The 19,697-nt window shown below is 47.2% G+C and overlaps 1 protein-coding gene across 1 annotated transcript in view; it reads left to right on the plus strand.

The window, feature by feature from the left end:
* The window catches only part of EXOC3L2 (exocyst complex component 3 like 2), a 30,558-nt gene extending 11,371 nt beyond the window's left edge, over nt 1–19,187 (plus strand). Inside the window, exons 3-12 of the mRNA XM_074219297.1 lie at nt 2,011–2,647; nt 3,242–3,353; nt 6,456–6,557; nt 9,162–9,262; nt 11,995–12,105; nt 12,701–12,836; nt 13,344–13,466; nt 14,384–14,539; nt 16,574–16,695; nt 18,172–19,187. Of these exons, the coding sequence (XP_074075398.1) occupies nt 2,011–2,647; nt 3,242–3,353; nt 6,456–6,557; nt 9,162–9,262; nt 11,995–12,105; nt 12,701–12,836; nt 13,344–13,466; nt 14,384–14,539; nt 16,574–16,695; nt 18,172–18,460 (1,889 nt within the window). The 3' untranslated portion in view covers nt 18,461–19,187. The remainder of the gene's footprint in view (nt 1–2,010; nt 2,648–3,241; nt 3,354–6,455; nt 6,558–9,161; nt 9,263–11,994; nt 12,106–12,700; nt 12,837–13,343; nt 13,467–14,383; nt 14,540–16,573; nt 16,696–18,171) is intronic.
* The last annotated feature ends 510 nt before the right edge of the window (nt 19,188–19,697 follow it).

Here is a 19,697-nt window from a genome sequence, read left to right on the forward strand (position 1 = left end):
TGCTCCTGGTCCTAATCCCAGTGGCAAACTCAGCTCTGGTCACAGCTCAGACCCTAACTCTAACCCAAGCTCAAGGTAGACCCCAATTCAAGTCATCTCAAACCTGCCTCTAACTCCAAACCTAATCCCAACTCAGACCCTAATTCTGATCTCTGACTCTAACCCCATCTCTGACCTACCCCCAACTATGATCCTAACCCAAAGCTGCCAACCCGAATCCCCAACTGATCCTCTGACATTGATCTATGACCAGTAAAAAGAGCCTGAGAGTGAGGTCTTAGGTGGAGCCCTGGTTAGAATGCCCGGTTTGGAGTGAGGAAGACTCATCTTCCTGAGTTCAAATGTGGCCTCAGGCAGTAGTTGTGGGGCTCTGGGCAAGTCACTTCATCCTGCTTGCCTCAGTCTCCTCATCTGAAAAACGAGCTGGAGAAGGAAATGGCCAAGCCTCCTGTATCTTTACTGAGAAAACTCTAAATGTGATTGTGAGGAATCGGACATAACTGTCCCAACAGTCTTCATGATCCTGCCCTAATCATTCACCATTCCAGGGCCTCCATTTTTTCATCTGAAAAATGAGAGGGTTGGACTCAGTGGATTCTGAAGACGCTGTCAGTTTTAAGTCTCTGATCTCTGATCCCTCGACTCTGTCCTCATCTGTAATTCTTACCCTTATGGCAGGACTCAGTTCCCAAAAGATCTCAACTGTAGCTTCAACCCCCAATTCAGACTCTCTTTCTTGACCCTAATTCTGACCCTCTGGTCCAACTCTCCATTGGAACCCCCAGTCAGATCTCAGTCCCAGTATTGTCCCTGACCCCAAGTCTTGATCTCCACCTCAGTTCAGCCCTCAGCCTTGATCTCACTCTGGACCCAACACTCAACAATAATTCCAACGCCAACCCCAAGTCAAAAACCATAGTTCTAACTTGAAGACCTTTGAGTTCATTCTCAGCCCTATCCTTTTTTTTTTTTTTTTTTTTTTTTTTTTTTTTTTGGCAAGGCAACGGGGTTAAGTGACTTGCCCAAGGCCAGACAGCTAGGCAATTATTAAGTGTCTGAGGCTGGATTTGAACTCAGGTCCTTCTGACTCCAGGGCCGGTGCTCTATCCACTGCACCACCTAGCTGCCCCCTCAGCCCTATCCGTAACCCAACCATTACCCCAAGAGTGAATTCAAATTCACCCCAATTCTAAATGTAACCATTGCTTTCTCTATCCCTATCCCCAGTCTCAACCTGATTCAGCCTAACCTCCAATATTGGCCTCTGGAGGCTCTGTATCTCCTTAGTACTAATATCCTCTTTTCCTTTTCTTCTGGAGTTCTGACCCCTACACCATCTGAGATGTCTGCTCATCTCAGAGCCAAGAAAGAGTCTTTTTTTCCACCAGAAAGGAGCTGAGGCCCTTTGTGGAAAACAAGGCAATGCTCAACTGCCCCAGGTCCTGGTCTCAAGCCCCAAGGGAGGGGGCAAGGAGTGAGAGGGGAGGAGAGTACTGGGAGCTGGGGGAACCCACCTCCTCTCCCCACCTTCTGGAAACGGATGGGCAGAAATAGCCACTGGACAGGAAATTGCTTCTCTGCAAGTAGGAAACAGAGGCGGGGGAGGGTCAAGGGGAGCCCCTGGGCCCCTAGGGACCTTTCATCCGCCCCGTGGGCTTTTTCTCACTGTCCCCTGCTGACCTCTATCTCTCTATACCTCTGGATTGTCCTCTGGACCCCCATCATAGCTGTACCCCACTGCAGGGAGCTCATGATTTGTCTTAGACCAAATTCTTCTGCCCTCTTCCTCTCAATAGCCTCAGTCTCCCTCATCTCACCCCTAGTCCCTGTGCCCAACAACCTCATTTCCCTATTTTTCTCTCTTGCCTGCTCTTCTGGCTCTTTTTTCTTTCTCTCTCCTCCCCTTTTCTCTCCCACTCCCATTTTCCCTCCTCACCTCCATCTCTACCTCTACCTGTGCTATCTTTTGGCCCCCTCTGACCCTTGTCCCCTTGGTGTTTGCTCCCATAGTCTTAGAGATCCTCAGCTTGATCCAGAAGCGAGAATTGGCACGGGCAGATGAACATATCCTGGAGTTAGAGGCTGAGGAGAAGCTGGTGACATCAGGGTCCAGTCCTGGGAGCCTAGGGGGGACCCAGGGTCTTCCTGAAGGTCGCCGGGCCCGAGATGTGACGCTCCTCTATGAAGCTTTGCAGCGAGAACTCTGGGCCCTGCTCAGGGAGACCCTGGCAGACCCAGGAGCCAGTGGAGGGACTGGTGGAGCCCCCCTGACCCAGCTTGGCCAGGTCCTAACCCAGGAAGAGGAGGCTGATGGGCGCCGGGGACCGGGGGCAGCCCGGAGGTTCCGGGCCCGATGGGCAGAGGCCGTGGGCCAGGTGGCTGGAGAGCGTCTAGAGGCGGCTACCAGGGCAGAGGCTGAGGCCATGGCTGGGAGGCTGGAGGCCCTGAGGTCTAGGTTGCTGGAAGACATGGGGGCTGTTCGGAGTCGCCTGGCACCTGCTTACCCACCAAGCCTGGGAGCCTTCGGTGTCTACCTGCGGGGCTATCATGGAGCTCTCTCTGATTGGCTGAGGAAGGCCACGTACCATTGGCTACCTCTGGCTGACCGCTATGCCCTCCTGTATTGGCACAACCAAATTTATCCAAGGTAAGACCCTGAAGGGGAGAGGGATAAGGGCCTGGGCATTGGAGTGGATGGGATAATAGGACAGAGAAGTCAGAGTCCCTCCCTCCTCTGAACTTTCCATCCTCTAAAGTAAAGGAGCTAGACTAGACTAAACTGACTTTGCCTTCCCTTAAAGTTTAAAGACCCTTGCAAATTTAATATACTATGTTCTAAGGCGCTTTCTTACTTTAACATCTACCTTGTATATTCTAAGGGTCCTGCCAACTCTGACATTTGTACATCTCAAGAGTTTCCCATAATCCCCCAGAGCCCATTGATCACAATCATATTCCTCATTCTGGCCTCTGAGGTTTGGACAGTCTTCCCCAACCTCCTACTCGAGCTCACTTTATCTCTGACATGAAGGTAGCAAAAGTTAGACTGTATTTGATTCCAGAGGCCACAGTGGGCAGCTATGGGAGAGGGCTGGAGGGACCTGGCCTAGGATCCCAGTGTCTCAGAAGAGGGGGTGGAGGGGACAGGGGAAGGGGTTTGTTTGGTTTTCCTGGGATATTTCATCCTCTTCCATCTCCTCTTTTCCTCTGCCTCACTACCTCTTCTCTTGCCTGCTCTTAGGGAGATCTTGGGCCTGGTGAACATGGTGGCCCTGGAGAATGGACAGTTGGGGCCCCTGCTTCCCGCTGAAACCATTCGGAGTCTGGAGGATGAGTGTGTGACTGACGTCAAGGTGACCTGGGAGGAAGGGGAGAGGTCCATGTGGATCACTAGAGATTTACAGGGTTCCCTGGTCTCCTGGCCTTGGACCAGTCTATGTTCCCAATTCTATGACTCAAAGATTCCATGGCTCTAAGAATAATCTGTGGACTGGTGGGGACAGAACAAAAAAGGACTCATAGAGAAGTCCAGGGCAAATACAGGCAGAGTACTAAGGAGAATGATTCTCACCTGGAGGCAAGTGGTGGACAGCATCAGCATCAGGGCAGGTTAGAAGTGAGGTCTCACCCTTGCCCCCATGGGGGAGTCATCATAGAGGATTGGGAAGTGGGGGTGAGGGGATTAGAGCATGCCTCGCCCCTGTTCCCCCGATCATGGGAGGAGGGGGAGCACCCCAATGATGGAGGAGTCACAAAAGGAAGGGCCAACCTGGAGGGAAGCTAGGCATTCTAAAGGCAGGGTTGAGTAATGAGCACATCCCAGATACCAAGGACAGACAGCCTACATAAAGTATGGAGGTGGAATTCTAATTTCTTTTTCAACTGAAAACTTTTGATTTTTTTATTTTTCCAATTACATGTAATAATTTTAACTTTTTTTTAAATTTTGAATTCCAAATTCTCTTCCTTCCTCCCCTCCCTTTTCCTTGAGAAGACAAGCAGTTTGATTATTGAGTTTACATTTACAGTCATGCAAAACATGTTGAACATAGATTTAGAAGAGACCTTAATGATGTTTAACCCAACCTTCTGATCTTCCAAATGGGGGGAAGTGAGACCTGGAAGAAATGAAATGACTAGTCCAAAGTGATGCTTGGACTTCTGAACTACACCGTGTGCAAATAGAGTTGGAACCGATTCTTTCACTTTAGTATCTCTTGAAAAGCACTAAGATATGATTTACGGGGTGGCTAGGTGGCACAGTGGATAAAGCACCGGCCCTGGAGTCAAGGAGTACCTGGGTTCAAATCCAGTCTCAGACACTTAATAATTACCTAGCTGTGTGGCCTCAGGCAAGCCACTTAACCCCATTTGCCTTGAAAAAAAAATAAAAATAGCTAAAAGAAAAAATAACAAAGTAAGACCTAAAAAAACTCCAACAACAATATATTGTAACGGGGAAGATTAATAGTCTGGTCCAGCCGGAATGATGAGAGCACAAAGAGAAATCCCATGAAAGAAAGGTGGAAAGGTACCTGGAGTTCAACTAGAGGGCTTTCATCGTCATGCTCTGCCTGGTCTGGTAGCTAGTGAATGTCTGTCCGTCTATCCATCTTCAACAATCTATCTAACACTCTACCTATCCATATATATGTATCCATCTACACTGATCTATATGTATGTCTTTTTGTCCATCCACCACTATCCATCTATCCAGCTACATCTATATCCGTCTGTCTTTCTGTCCATCCACATCTACCTGTCTATCCATCCATCCATCCATCCATCTACTCATCTATCTATATGGCCATTTCTGTTTGTCTATCTGTCTACTACTTTAGGCAGTAATGGTCCTTGCTAATGGTCCTTGAGTTGACCGTGCTCTTCTGAGAGTTCTTTGGGGAATGGAGACCAGAAATGTCACTAACTTGAAGGTGACCTAGTATTTTTTTTTCTCATTGCTTGGTCAAAGAGGTTAGGATTCTATTTTAATTATTGCCCTGAATACCATATACTTACAATGTTTTCTTGATGGAGTTGGAAGTTAATATCCCTCAGGGAGAGCTAATGGGAAACAGATTCGGATTTTTTTCCTAGAGACATTCTGGGTTGGAGCATGAGCTATCTAGATTGTTGAAAGTCTTGTTCGTTACTGATAAATCTCTAAGATTAATTGGGGAGGGGGTAACTAGGTGGCGTAGTGGATAGAGCATCAGCCCTGGACCTGAGTTCAAATCTGATCCCTGACACTTAATAATTTCCTTGCTGTGTGACCTTGGGCAAGTTACTTAATCCCATTGTCTTAAATGAATAAAATTTTAAAAAATTAATTTAGGGTTCTGTCTAGGTGAAACCCTTCCTCTGGACTACAGGGAAAAGTTAAAAATTCTAGCATGTAGCAATAAAGGGATGATCTGTGCCCATCTAGAGAGAGAAAAACCCCATTAAGGGACAAAAATCAGGGAGAACCAGAGTGGTGTAGTGTTGGCCTCAGAACTGGGAAGACCCAGATTCAAAGCTTGCCTCTGATATTTTAGACAAACCTCTCCTTGCCCCAGGAGCCTCTCCAAGTTTGGAAGGTGCCTAAAAGGTGTGAATTTGTATCAGTAGTGAGGCTTTTCTCACCACAAAATCCCTTTATGAAAATCAGAGGTCTGGACCAATCAACCCAATTACCAACCAACAAAACAGCCCAGAATGGGTCATTTCAGGCCATCCTTTTATTTCCTAAGAAAGAGTTCCCAAAGGGCAGATCTAGGGAATGCTGTGGATGGTACTGAGGGGATGCTCCATGGATTGGGGTCTCAAACCCTGTGAGGATCAACTGAGGGAAACAAGAGAGTTTGGGATTGGCATGGGGACACATGGGAGCAGTCATGGAGGGGGAGGATCGTGTTTCTCCCTTTTGGGGTCCAAGGACAGAACTGGGAGCAATGGGTGAGAGCTGCAGCTTCAAAGAAGTGGAGTCAGGCTTGGGGTCCAAAGAGGAATGGAGGTAGAGGAGTTCCTGATGATTAGAATTATTCAAAAAGAAAAACACAGTCGCCTCCAGAGGTGAAGGGCTCCCCTTCACTGGAGAGCCTCAATGAATGGCCGGCTGCCTCCTTGTTGAGGACACTGGAAAGAGGATTCTCCTTCACCCCCACTTGAACAAGACTGGCCCCAGTGACCACTGAAGTCCCTTCCAACTGGTGATTCCATGAAGGTCTCAGATTTCATGAGTCTGTGTCTAAAGTTTTCTGGGTCTGAGGTCCTCTAAGATTCCATCCTCCTAAAATGTTTCTAAGTCGGGGCGCCTGTCTACGGCACTACTGTGTGTGGGACGTGGTGCCAAGAATCTCTGGGAGGGAAGGGAATTGTAGGGAAGAGAGGAACACTCCCCCTCCCCCCACATACACCACTTCCCTGAACTTTTCCTCTAGGGATCAAATCATGCCCCCCTTTTGTTTTCCCAGGCTCAGACTCGAGCTGCTCTTCTGCAGACTCTGCAGGAAGAAGAAGAGCAATGGATTGGGCTTGAGGACCAGCCCAGCAGCCTGGCTCAAGATGTCTGTGAGGTGTGTGCATTAGTAGATGGGTGTGGGGGGGGGAGGTGCGTGTAAGGTGGGAGGTAGATATCTATATACACATAGGTACGTTATATATAGAGAGAGTGTGAGATGTACGTATGATGAGTATAAGATGTGGAGTGGGTGTGAGGTGTGTGTGTAAGATGTGTGTAATGTGTGTGAGGGGTGTGTGAGGGATGTGAGGGGTGTGAGGGGAGTGTAAGATGTGTATAAGATGTGGAGTGTGTGTATAAGTTGTGTGTAATGTATTGTGAGGGGTGTGTGAGGGGTGTGTAAGAGGTGTATAGATATGGAGTGTGTGCAAGGAGTGTGTGTAAGATGTGTGTAATGTGTGTGAGGGGTGTGTAAGGTGTGAGATAGATATATGTGTATAATATGTATATATATATAATGTGTGTAAGATGTATGTAAGATGAATGTGAGGTATGTAAGCTGTGTGTAAGGTGTGGAGTATGTGTGTGTGTGTGTGAAGTGTGTGTATAAGGTGTGTGAAATGTACCTGTAAAGCATGTGAGGTATGTAAGATTTTGCATCTGTGTGTGTGCCTCTGAGTATCTGTAAGGTGGGTGAGGTATGTGGTTCTGGGAGGAGGTGAGGACAGTATCAGCACCCAGGCCTAGCAAGGAAAGAAGAAGGATCGGGACAGCTAGGGCTGGAGGAAGGAGCTGAGGCCCTTTCTCCTTTTTTTGAGTCCCTTATTCTATGATTAGAAAAGTAGAGGAATCTAAGCGTTTATAAACGCTAAAATTCCTTGGAGTCCGGGTCTTTGATTCTAAGATGCGAAAGGAGAGAAAGCTGAGATTCTGTGATTCTAAGACTGAATATTCTATGAAACTGAAATTTGCAAAGTCTATGATTCTAAAATTATAGAATTCTAAGAACCTAAATCACACACACACACATACACACACACATACATATAGTATGATATATAATACAATAAATATTCTAAAGCAAAAATTTTTGTTTTATTTCAGAAAGGTTTATTTTGTTTTACAATTTTCCCCCAATTTTGCTTCCCTCGCCCCACCCCCCACAGAAGGCAGCTTGCTAGTCTTTACATCATTCCCATAGTATACATTGATCGAAGTTGAATGTGATGAGAGAGAAATCATATCCTTAAGGAAGAAACATATAGTATGCGATATAGCAGAATTGCATAATAAGGCATTTTTTTTAAATTAAAGGTACATAGAAAGTCTTTGATCTTTGCTCTAACTCCACAGTTGTTTCTCTGGATACAGATGGCATTCTCCATCACAGACAGCCCCAGATTGTCCCTGATTGTTGCACTGAAGGGATGAGCAAGTCCATCAAGGTTGATCATCACCCCCATGTTGGTGTTAGGGTGTACAACTTCCTTCTGGTTCTGCTCATCTCCCTCAGCATCAGTTCATGCAAATCCCTCCAGGCTTCCCTGAATTCCCATCCCTCCTGGTTTCTAATAGAACAATAGTGTTCCATGACATACATATACCTCAGTTTGCTAAACCATTCCCCAATAGAAGGACACATACTTGATTTCCAATTCTTTGTCACCACAAACAGAGCTGCTATAAATATTTTTGTACAAGTGATGTTTTTACCCTTTTTCATCATCTCTTCAGGGTATAGGCCCAGTAGTAGTATTTTGCTGGATCAAAGGGTATGCACATTTTTGTTGCCCATAATCCCAAATTGCTCTCCAGAAAGGTTGGATGGGTTCACAACTCCACCAACAATGTCTTAATGTCCCAGATTTCCCACATCCCATCCAACATCCCTTTCTGCTCATATTGGCCAGTCTGAGAGGTGTGAGGTGGTACCTCAGAGATGTTTTCATTTGCATTTCTCTAATAATTAGTGATTTAGTGCAACAAAATATGGCAGCTAAGTGCAATGGGAGGAGGGCTGGCTGGGCTTGGAGTTAGGTAGACCTAAGTTCAAATCTGGCTTCAGAAATTTACTACTAGCTGTGTGACCCTGCACAAGTCACTCCATTTCTGTTTGCCTCGGTTTCCTCATATGTAATGGAGATGATAGTACGTAGGACAGTTAGGTGGCCCAGTAGATAGAGCACTGGCCCTGGAGTCAGCAGGATCTGAGTTCAAACTGTCTCAGACACTAGCTATGTGACACTGGGCAAGTCATTTACCTTTGATTATGTGTATAGATAGATAACTATAGATATAGCTAGATATGTGTGTACGTATGTGTGTAATGTATGTCTGTGTCTGTATACATGCATATAGATACAATGGTATGTGACAATAGCATTGTTATGAAGACCTGCAGTGATAGCATAGCAATAATAATTTATCAAGGTCACATATATGTTAGCTATTATTAACCATATAGTTTATAAATTTAAAAGTAAATCATCTCACAGTCTAAGATTTTGTCATCTTAGTCTAAAATTCTATAATTTGAAGACAAAATTCTGCCATACAAAATTCTACAAATTTAAAGATTTAAAATTTGAAAACTTTAAGATACTTTGGAATTAGGGGAGGCCAGCAGGGAAGACCTCCAAGGAGCCAACACCACCCCAAGTGGGGAAATTGCATGGGGTTGGAGAAAAAGGGGTATCACTTCTTCATTTCTGTCCCACAGCTGCTGGAGGAGCACACAGATCAAGCCCCTCGCATCAGTCAGGAATTTGGGGAGCGGATGGCACACTGCTGCCTAGGAGGGCTGGCTGAGTTCCTGCAGAGGTGTGGGGGCAGGGATGGGAGGGTTGCCTGTCGGTTCTGGAGGATGGGATGAGCAGGGGAGGGAAGAAGCTGCCCTCCACCTTCAGGGGATTGTCTAGAAAAGAGTCAAGGAAACTTTGGCAAAACAGGCAGTCCAGAGATGACTAAGGTTAAAGTGTGGCTGGTTCCAACTTTTATCTACCACTTGTGTGTCTCTCTGACCTCCAGTCTCCTCTTGGGTAATTATTCTCACTGGATAATAACCTCACTACAAGGGTTCAATGATTATCCCAAGTCCCAGATGACTCCCATCCGTGGATCATTCCAACTCCAGATTCACATCACCACTGTCTTGCTGAACATTGCCAACTGGCTATTCCATAATTGAGAATCTATAATCTTTCCTTCTCCTAAACCCCCCATTTCTGTTGTTCATGCCTCCATCTTTCCAATTGCACTCTCAATGGACTCTACATTCCCCCATATCCAAACAGTTTATTAGTCTCATCCATTCACTGTCCCTTCTTCCTAGCCACCAGACTCATTGAATACCTCTCGCTGGTCCTATTACAATGGGCCTCCATGTGGTTTCCTGCCACCAGGCTCTCTCCTCAACAGTCCAGAGCAGGGGAGGGTCCCTATGAAATCTGTTTTCCTGAAGAGGAGGTCTATCTATGTCTAATAACAATGGCATCATCTGCTTCCAAGGACTGGGTTTTCTAAGTCTAACATGAGCTCCTTCAGAGCAGGGACTGAATTGTCTCTGTCCGTATTCTCAGCATCTAGCATCCTGTCCCAATGTTTAAGAAATGTTTATGGAGGGATTGGCTGAAGTGTAAATATGCCCCCCCCAAAGCCCATAAGTTCCTTGAGGGCAGAAACTGAATCTTTGGACCCCAGAGTTTGACAGAATACCCTCTTCCGGATACAGGTCATCCCTTTTTTGCAACTTATTTCTATGATTCAATTCATCTTAGCATTGATTACTATTACTTACTATTTCAGCCAGCCAATCAATACACATTTATTAAATAATTGTGCTGGGACTGAGAATACAAAGAAAAGAATAACAGACCCAGATACCTCACAGTTTTTGCCCTCAGTGAGCTTACAATCAAGTCTGGAAGATACTGAGTCAATATATGCAGTTATAGGTGACCCTTCACAAGTCACTCCATTTCTGTTTGCCTCAGTTTCCTCATGTGTAATGGAGATAATGATAGTACCTAGGGCAGTTAGGTGGCCCAGTAGGTAGAGCACTGGCTCTAATACAAATTGTAGATGGAAGATGTCTCAGAGGGAAGAGGTGGGATGAGGTAGGGAGGGGACTGGGAAAGGCAGAACCTTCCTGCAGAAGATAGGCTATATATCAGATACTGTACTAGGCCTTGGAGTTACAAGGACCCCAGAAAGGTCCTTCCCAGAAGAAGCTGACATTCCAGTTGGGAAATATTGTATATAAACAATTAAACAATCGTTTGATTATTTCATTTCAGAGAGGGAGGATAATTTCAAAAGAATTTTAGGAGAGAGGGAGATCTAACAAATTGGGAGAGGGGTAGCATCAGGAAAAGTTCTAAATGGGTGTGGTATCTGAATTGTGCTAGAAGAAAGGGAAGAGGGAGCATATTCTAGGCTTGAGGTAGGAGAGAGAATGGGAACAGCAGGAAGACCAGTTTGTCTGAAATAAAGTGCGTGAGATAGTAATGTGAAACTAGACAGAAAAAGTAGGTTGGAATCTTAAATATTAAGTTTGTATTTGATCTGTGGGTGATAGGGGGCCACGGAATGCTTTTGAGCAGCAGCAGTGACCTAGTTGGAACTATGCTTTTGAAATAACACTTTGGAAGGTGTGTGGAGGATGGATTGTTGAGGAGAGAGCCTGGTGGCAGGGAAACCACATGGGGGGACCATGGTAATAGGGCCAGCGAGAGGTATTGAAAACTTCAATGAGTCTGGTGGTTAGAGAGAAGGAATAGTGAATGGATAAGACTATGGGGGGAAGGTAGAGTCCATGAGGACGCTGAGATTATTAGCTTGGGCAACTGGAAAAATGGAGGCATGAACAACACAAATCGGGGTTTAGGAGAAGGAAAGATTATAGATTCTATTTGGGTTCTCGATTATGGGATATCCAGTTGGCGATGTTCAGCAAGACAGTGGTGAGGTGAATCTGGAGTTGGAATGATCCAGGGATGGGAGTCATCTGGGACTTGGGATGATCATTGAACCCTTGCAGTAAGGTTATTATCTGGTGAGAATAAATGTTGAGAGAAAAGGACTCGGGATCAAACAAGAGGGGAGGGGGAAGACATAGGGAAGGATACCTGGCCTTGGGGAGGAGAGAGGCCTGGGAGCTGAATCAACCCAATTATCAGGTAGAAGTGCAACACGAAAATCTCCAGATAAGAGAATGTTCAGATAACAGGGAGCTGGGTTGGGTCCAGAACTACAAAGGGTCAAGAAGGAGGGAGAGAGAAAAGGTCATTGGATTTAGCAATAGAGAAATTCCGAGGCTGTAAGAGGGCAGTTTCATTCAGGTGATAACAGATGGAAACCAGATTGTCTGAGGGTGGAGAAGGGAGTAGGAAGGAAGAAAGTGATAAGAAGTGAGAAAGTGATAAAGCAGGAGGGGCAGTGAAACCTTGAGGACTTCCTGGAGGAGGTGAGCTCCAAACCTGGGCTGAAAGAAGGAACAGGCTGCAAAAGGGACCTCTGACCTCAGTTTCTCCTTCTCTCTCTTGAACTTCCAGCTTCCAGCAACGGGTAGAGCGGTTCCACGAGAACCCAAGTGTCCGAGAGCTGCCGTCTGACAGTTATATGAGCCGGACAATTACCTTGGTGAATTGTGGTCCCCCCCTTCGGTAAGCCAGACCCTAGAGAGGATGGGGAGAAGGGCCTTAAATGAGCTACTGTTGGTCCTCTCCCCATGGTGAGTTGGCATATTCTTGTGTCCCTGGTCAGATGCTCTAGGGTGCCTTCATTCCTTCTCAAGTCCATCCCCCTGGAAAAGGGCCAAAGAAAGGGTCCTTCTTTGCTTTCTGGGGAGACACGGAAAGGGGACCATCATTCAGGTCTCAAGAAAAAACAATCCTTCCCAAAGACATAGATAGACCTCTTCAGGAAAACAGATTTCATAGAGACCTTCCCTTGCTCTGAAACCTCTCCAGAGACCCCTCAGACACTCAAAGATAATTCCGGTTTTTCATTGAATGAGGAACTCCACTAGAAAGACTACTCAAAGTTAAAGAGAGATTCCTCCAAGAGACATTAGGACCCCCCCCCCCATCAGAGATGTGGAGAGCTCTCTTACAGAGACAGAGACCAAAGTGGTGCCCCTTGCCTACCACTCCTTCAAACATGAAGAGATACATTTCCTACTCTACCCGCCCTAGAGGTGGAGTGAGCCGGGGAACCCCAAGGCCAACAAGTTATGAAGCCCGGGTTTTTCCCCTACAGGGCCCTGGCTGAGCGGCTGGCCCGGGTGGGGCCCTCAGAGAGTGAGCCTGCCCGGGAGGCAGCAGCAAGTGCTCTTGACCGAGTCACCCGCCTCTGCCACCGCGTCCTGGCGGACCTGCTCTTTCAAGAACTGCAGGTCAGTCCCTGCCCCCCCAAACTGACCAGAAAATGAGACTGGATGGATTAAGACAAAGAAAGAGAGGAAAGAAAGGGAAGGAGCAGGATTGGGGGGGGGGAAGAGAAGATGGATAATTACCCAGATGGTCCAGCTTGGGGGGGGGGGCAGAATCTAGGTCTGAGCCTAAGCCCCCACAGGACAGGCTGCTATTGCCTCTTGTCGGTTATAACTCCAGCTACTCATAAGTATGGTGGACTGTGGCTATGATGACCTGTTGGTCTGGAACAGGGGTGACCATGGTTTTGTGCTTAAGTCTGGGACTCCATGGAATGGGTGAGCTCCAGCTTTGGCTATCTGTGTGTACTCAGCCCCTACCACCACCCCCAACCCCCATCAAATCTTGGGGTCAGGGATCCCACCATTAAGCCTGGAAGGAGGCAGTTGCCTGGGTCTTCTACCTAGGGGCTCAGGGGTCTGGTGGGACCTGAAGGGGGTGGTGGCTCAGACAAATTCTGATCTCTCCAGCCCCACTTCTCCAAACTGATGCGTCGGAAGTGGCTGACCAGCTCTGAGGCCCTGGATGGCATTGTGGGGACACTGGGAGCTCAGGCCCTGGCCCTCAGAAGAATGCATGACCAACCCTACCAGGTGTGCCTGGGAGAAAGAGGGAGGGTTCAAGAATGATTGGGGAGAAGAATAATAAAGGGGGCAAGGGATCTCCTAGGGCCTTTGACCTGCCTCCCTTCTCTTCCTCTCAAATTGAGCCTTTGAGTCTAGCCCAATCTCCCCCACGTCTGTCTTATCATCTCATAATATCTCTCCCCCATCTCTTCTCTCTCTCTCTCTCTTCCTTTTCTCTCTGATCTTCTTTCTCCCCTTTTTTCTCTTCTCTTTCCTCTTTCTCTGTTTGCTCACTCTTCTCTCTCTCTCTCTCTCTCTCTCTCTCCTCTGTCATCTCTTTTCCCTCTCTTATGTCTCTCTCTTTTCTCTTGCTTCTTTCTCCCTTCTCCCTTCTCTTTTGGGTTTTATTTTTTTTAGGTTTTTGTAAGACAGTGGGGTTAAGTGGCTTACCTGAAGCCACACAGCTAGGTAAGGCTGGATTTGAACCCAGGTCCTCCTGACTCCAGGGCCAATGCTCTATCCACTGTGCCATCTAGCCGCCCCGCTGCTCCCTTTTTCTGTCTGCTCTTTTTTCTCTCTCTCCCTTCTTTTTCTGTCTCTCCTTTCTCTCCTCTCTATCTCTTTCTCATTTCTATGGACCCACATCACCTCTCATACATTTTTCTGTGTCTGTCTCTTAAATATCTCTTCCTCTCTCCCTTCTAACTCTCCCACTTCCATGTCCCCCATTCTCTCCCCTTATATCTCTTCCTAGTCTCATTTCCCCATTTCCCTTTGTCCCTATCTCTCTCCCTTTAAATTCCCATATTTCTCTCTGTCTCTCTCTCTGTCTCTCTGTCTCTCTGTCTCTCTGTCTCTCTCTCTCTCTCTCTCTCTCTCTCATCTCTCTCCCTTGCCCTACATTACGATGTCTCCCCTTCATACTCACTCTGATATGTGCCTAGGCCCTGGTGGGGGAGCTGCACCGCAGGGCACTGGTGGAGTATGTCCGGCCCTTGCTGCGGGGTCGCCTTCGATGCCGGTCAACCCGTTCCAGGAGCCGAGTGGCCGGGAGGCTGAGGGATGAGGCTGCCCAGCTCCAGAGGCTCTTTAGGCGACTGGTTAGTAATGGGAAGAAAGGAGGGGAAAGGGAGAGGGAAGGATCAGAGGGAAAGAAAAGAGAACTAAAGAACTTCAGAATACTAGATTCTTAGCACTTTAGAACCTTCCACTTAAAAGCAAATTCTTGGGTCCTTAGGGGATTAATCCATTCTTTAGAACCTTAGATTCTTGGTACTTTAGTCTTAGAATTTGGGCATCTTAGAATCCAGTGGGATGCGTTGCCTGGGAGGGGGGTAGGCTCCCCCCGCCTTGGGAATCTTCACTTGGTGGAATTCTCTCCCCCCACCTAGGTGGGCTGGTCTGGAGGGCCATTAAAGGTGCCTCCAACTGTCATATTCAGAGCTGAACAGAGTTGGATTCTCAGATCAACAGGAGATGCAGAATCAATATCTTGGGCTCTGAGACCTCCATCCCCTCATTGGTCTTTCACATATACCCATTAGAGACCTGCCCCAGATATTACTAACTCCATTTTATAGATGAGAAGATTGAGGCTCAGTAAAACCAAGTAATTATTCATGGTCACATCTCTAGTAGGGATCAATCACTCCACAAACATTCATGAAATGCCTCTTATTGTGTGAGACACTGAATGCAAAGACAAAAGAAAGGGTCTCTTCCCTTAGAGAGCTTACCTAGGATCATAAACCCAGACCTAGGTGGGCCCTTAGGTGCTATCCAGTCCGTCACCCTCATTTTTACAGATGAGGAAACTGAGACCAGAGGAGTAGTAATTGCCCAAATTCACATAAGAAGGCAGCTATGAGTTAGACTAGAACCAGATTAAAATGCGATTGGGAGATGTTTCTAAGTTAATAGGCAACCTTACAGGGATTTTTTCTATTTGAGTTTGGTATCAGAGGGGAAGAGCTCCTGAAGTCAGGAAAACCTAGATTCAAATCCTGTGTGACCCTGGCAGTCACTTATCTGCTGTTTACCTCAGTTTCCTCATCTTTAAAATGGGGATAACACCAACCTCATAGGGTTGTTTGTGAGGATCAAATAATACATGTAATACAGGCACTTTATTTTTTTGGAAGCAAACAGGGTTTGGTGACTTGCTCGGGGAAACTCAAATAGTAAGTATCTAAGACCACACTCGAACCCAGGTCCTCCTGACTCCAGAGTTAGTGTTTTATCCATTGCACCACCTGGTTGCCCCAACCCATACTCTTTAAAAAACATTATAGAGGGGCAGTTAGGAGGTAAAGTGGACAGAGCACCAGCCCTGGATTCAGGAGGATCCCAGTTCAAACCCAGCCTCAGACACTTCAAAATTATCTAACTGTGACCTTCAGCAATATATAGATAGATATAGATACAGATATAGATAAGATATATAGAACTGAGGTTTGAATTCAATTACTGTAAATCTGGAGTCAACTATCTTTCCCAGAGCTGATTGGGAAAACTAACTAAGCAGGGCAGGAAGGTATCTTTTTTTTTTAATTTAATTTAATTTAATTTTCCCCCAATTACATGCAAAAACAATTTTCAACATTCACTTTTAAAACACTAAGTTCCGAACTCGCTCCCTTCCTCCCACCCCACTCCCCCTCATTGAGAAAGCAAGTTACTTGATATAGGTTAGAAATGAGTAGTCATGCAAAACATTACAACAGCAGTCATGCTGTGAAAGTAAACATGACCTTCTCTCCCAAAAAGAAACCATAAGACAAATACAGTTAAAAAAAAAAAGTCTGCTTCAATCCTCATTCAGTCCTCATCAGCTCTGTCTTTGAGATGGATTGTATTCTTTATCAAAATTCTTGAGTCACAGCATTGCCAGGAAAAGGTGAATGATTCACAGCTGCTCATCCTACAATATTGCTTTGTTATTTAGTTCATTGGTAGGAAGGTATGGATACAATTATCTGCTCCATCTCCCTCGTTGTACATAGGGGAAACTGAGGCCCAGAGGAAGGAGTGACACAGTAGGGAACAGGGGCAGGAGGGAGTGTCACCTTGTGATTGGGTGATGGGGGTCCTAGGCAAAGAGGAGGTGGGATCACTAGACTTCTCTACATCCTCAGGAGTCTCAGGCTTCGTGGCTGGATGCTGTGGTACCACATCTGGCTGAAGTTTTGCAGCTGGAGGATACTCCCAGTATCCAGGTGGAGGTTGGGGTCTTGGTTCGCGATTATCCAGATATCAGGTGAGGAGAGAAGAAGGGAGAGAACCTGGGGCTGATGAAATGATGAATCGTAGTAGCTATAACAAATGGGAAGGGTCTTTTCACAAGGCCACTGATCACATTGATGGAGGGGCCACTAAGGATTTGAACCCAGGGCCACTGCCTCTTGAGTCCTGAGTCCGGCCCCTTTCTACCTCACTTCGCTTCCTGCCCAAGGTGCCCTGGGCTGGGGCCAGCTCTGGGTTGGCTGCCTTGGCCTTCTGGGTTTTTGGCTCAGCTTTCCCCTGTTTCCTGCCCCCGGGGGTGGGGTGAGCGTGTCTGACGGCCGTTTCCTGCCCCGGCCCCTCCCGCTCACACCCGCCGCTGCTGTGGGCATGGGGGAGACAAACAGGAGGCCACAGGAAGGGCCCGGAGGTGGGGTGGGGGGAGAAGTGGAGGGAGAGGAAAAGGAGGTGGGAAGGGCCGCAGGGCAGGCGGGCAGCAGAGCCACTACCAGCCCCAGGGGAGCCCAGTGGGAGTCCGGGGACAACTGGTTAAACCCTGAGGGAGCCTCGTGAAGGGGGTGAAAGGGGGGGACAACCACCAATTCATGCCCATCTGTGATGAACAACCTGAGGCATGGCATTCTAGAGACTTATTTGAAGGGCCAGTTCTGAATGGATTTCAAAGCTGGGGTTCTAGGTCTGGGTTCTAGGTTCTAGAGATGAGTATTCCAGGACTGACTTGGTTGAGGGAGAGGTTGATTCTAGAGCTGGCTATTTAGGGAGCAAAGTTACTGGAATTGTGTTGGAACAGTGCTGAAGATTCTGGATCTGAGTTTGGGGTTTCTATAAACTGACTTTGGGGGAGGGAAAGATTATGAAATTTGATGGGTTCCAGACCTCAGCACTTGGGAAGAATAATGGTTCCAGATCTGTTTGACTCTGGGATTGAACCAGGGTAAGAATTAAGCTTGAGGGTTTGACAACCACTCCCCAACAGTTGGAGAAAGATATGGGTTTCTGGATTCTACAGCTAGTTTTGGGATGGGACCAAGCCCTATGTCTGGACCGAATGCTGGTTCTGGACAGGGGTTTCTGGGTTCTAGAACTAGCTTTGGGAAGATTCCAAGCCCCATGTCTGGAGAGAATGATGATTCTATGGAGTTTCTGGGTTCTAGAGCTGGCTTTGAGAAGATTCTCAGTCCCATGTTTGGGGAGAATAATGATTCTATGTTTCTTCATTCTAGAGTTAGCTTGGGGAGGATTCCAAGCCTCATATGTGGGGAGACTGATTCTATACATGGATTCTTGGATTCTAGAGCTGACTTGGGGAGATTCCAAGTCCCATGTCTGGAGAGAAAGATTTTTCTGGACATGGGTTTCTAGGTTCTAGAACAGGTTTTGGTGGTGGTGGTGGGGAATCCAAGTCCCATGTCTGGTCAGAATGATGGTTCTGGGCCTGTGTTGGATGATTAGAGTTCTGGAACCTCAATGACATCTTTTCTTCTCTCCCTAGGAGGAAGCACGTGGCTGCCCTCTTAGATGTGCGGGGCCTCCGCAGCGCAGCTGCCCGCCATGAGATATTGGCTGTGGCTCGGGATCTGGAGCAGAGTGGGGAAGGGGCTCCTGCCCCTCCTAGGGACCGGGCATTTTTTGCTGACATTCCCGTCCCTCGGCCACCTTTCTGTCTGGGCCTCCCCCTGCCGCTTGCCCGGCTACCCCTCACACGACTCACTAGGCCTGATCTTGCCTGCCTGCCCAGGCCCCGCCCCCGGCCCCCTGCCCGGGCTCGTGCCCAACCCTGAGTGAGCGAGTCTAGAACTCCTAGAACCTGCCCTGTGATGCTGCTGTCCCATCCTGGACAAGCCTGTGTCTTCTCCCTTTCCCTCAACATCTGCGACTGAGAAAGACCTTGACCCCAAGGAAGGATTCTGGTTTAAAATCAGGGCGTAGAGCATGGGAAATCAGAATGGGGAGAGTCCTCAGAAGAGAATGTTAAAGCTAGGAGAGCTCTTGGAACTTGGAATCTCAGAGCTGGAAAGGCCTTTAGAATAGATCATCAGAACTGGGAAAACCTTTACAACACTGAATATTAGAATTGTGAGGAACTTTAGAACAGAATGTCAATGCTGGGAGGGACCTTAGAACATAGAAAGTTAAGGTTGAAAAGGAAGTTAGAACATAGGATCAATGATCAATCAATCAGTAAACATTTCTTAACACCAGTATGTGCCAGACACTATGATGTCATAGACCATCATGGCGGGAAGATAAATCAGATCATTTAGTTTCATTCCCCCATTTTCTAGTTGGGAGAACTGAGGCTCATAAGGGAGGAAGGTCACACAGCAAGCCAGTGGCAGAGCTGGGAGCTAGGCCTGCTCCTGAGTTAGGGTAGGTCCCATAGAAATAACGGAGGCTGTGCCTTGCTTTGCCCAGTTTCCATCTCTCTTCCATCTTCACTTCTTCTTGGGGAGGCTCCTCGTGTAGTAAAGAATGTATGATTATAAAATAAATATGTTTCTATTTAACAAGCAACTGAGGCTGAATCCTCTGTTGGGAGAAGGGGGTGGGTGGGAAAGGGGGAGGTGTCAAGCAGGACCCCAAGGCAAGGGCAGGCAACCAAGCCATCTCTCCCAAACTGAGTGGGGGCCAATAGTTGGGGAGCCAAGATGGTCAGTGCCTCCTAGGAGGAATATCCCTGCAAGACAGAGAAGGTGTGACCTTTCCTTCCAAAGATTCCCCTGTGGGGGGAGGGGTATATGCCCCAGGCCCTGCTGAACTGGCTGCTTTAAATCCCCCTCCATAAGACTCTCCTTCCTGGAGAATCTCATCTATATCCCTATTTCAGAAGGGAGCAGTCTGTGGGAAGAGGGAATGAAGGGGTCCCCCTCTGACTCCCCTTCCTCAAAGGTTTCAGGAACTTATGGGATGAGATTTAGAGTTGGAAGGGACCTCAGAGGCCAGCTAGCCCCCTTTTACAGACAAGGAAACCAAGTCCTGGTTAGGGTATAGGAAGTTGTCCAAGGTCACAAAGTTAGT

Source organism: Macrotis lagotis, chromosome 1, assembly GCF_037893015.1.
Source record: "Macrotis lagotis isolate mMagLag1 chromosome 1, bilby.v1.9.chrom.fasta, whole genome shotgun sequence".
NCBI lineage: Eukaryota > Metazoa > Chordata > Mammalia > Peramelemorphia > Peramelidae > Macrotis > Macrotis lagotis.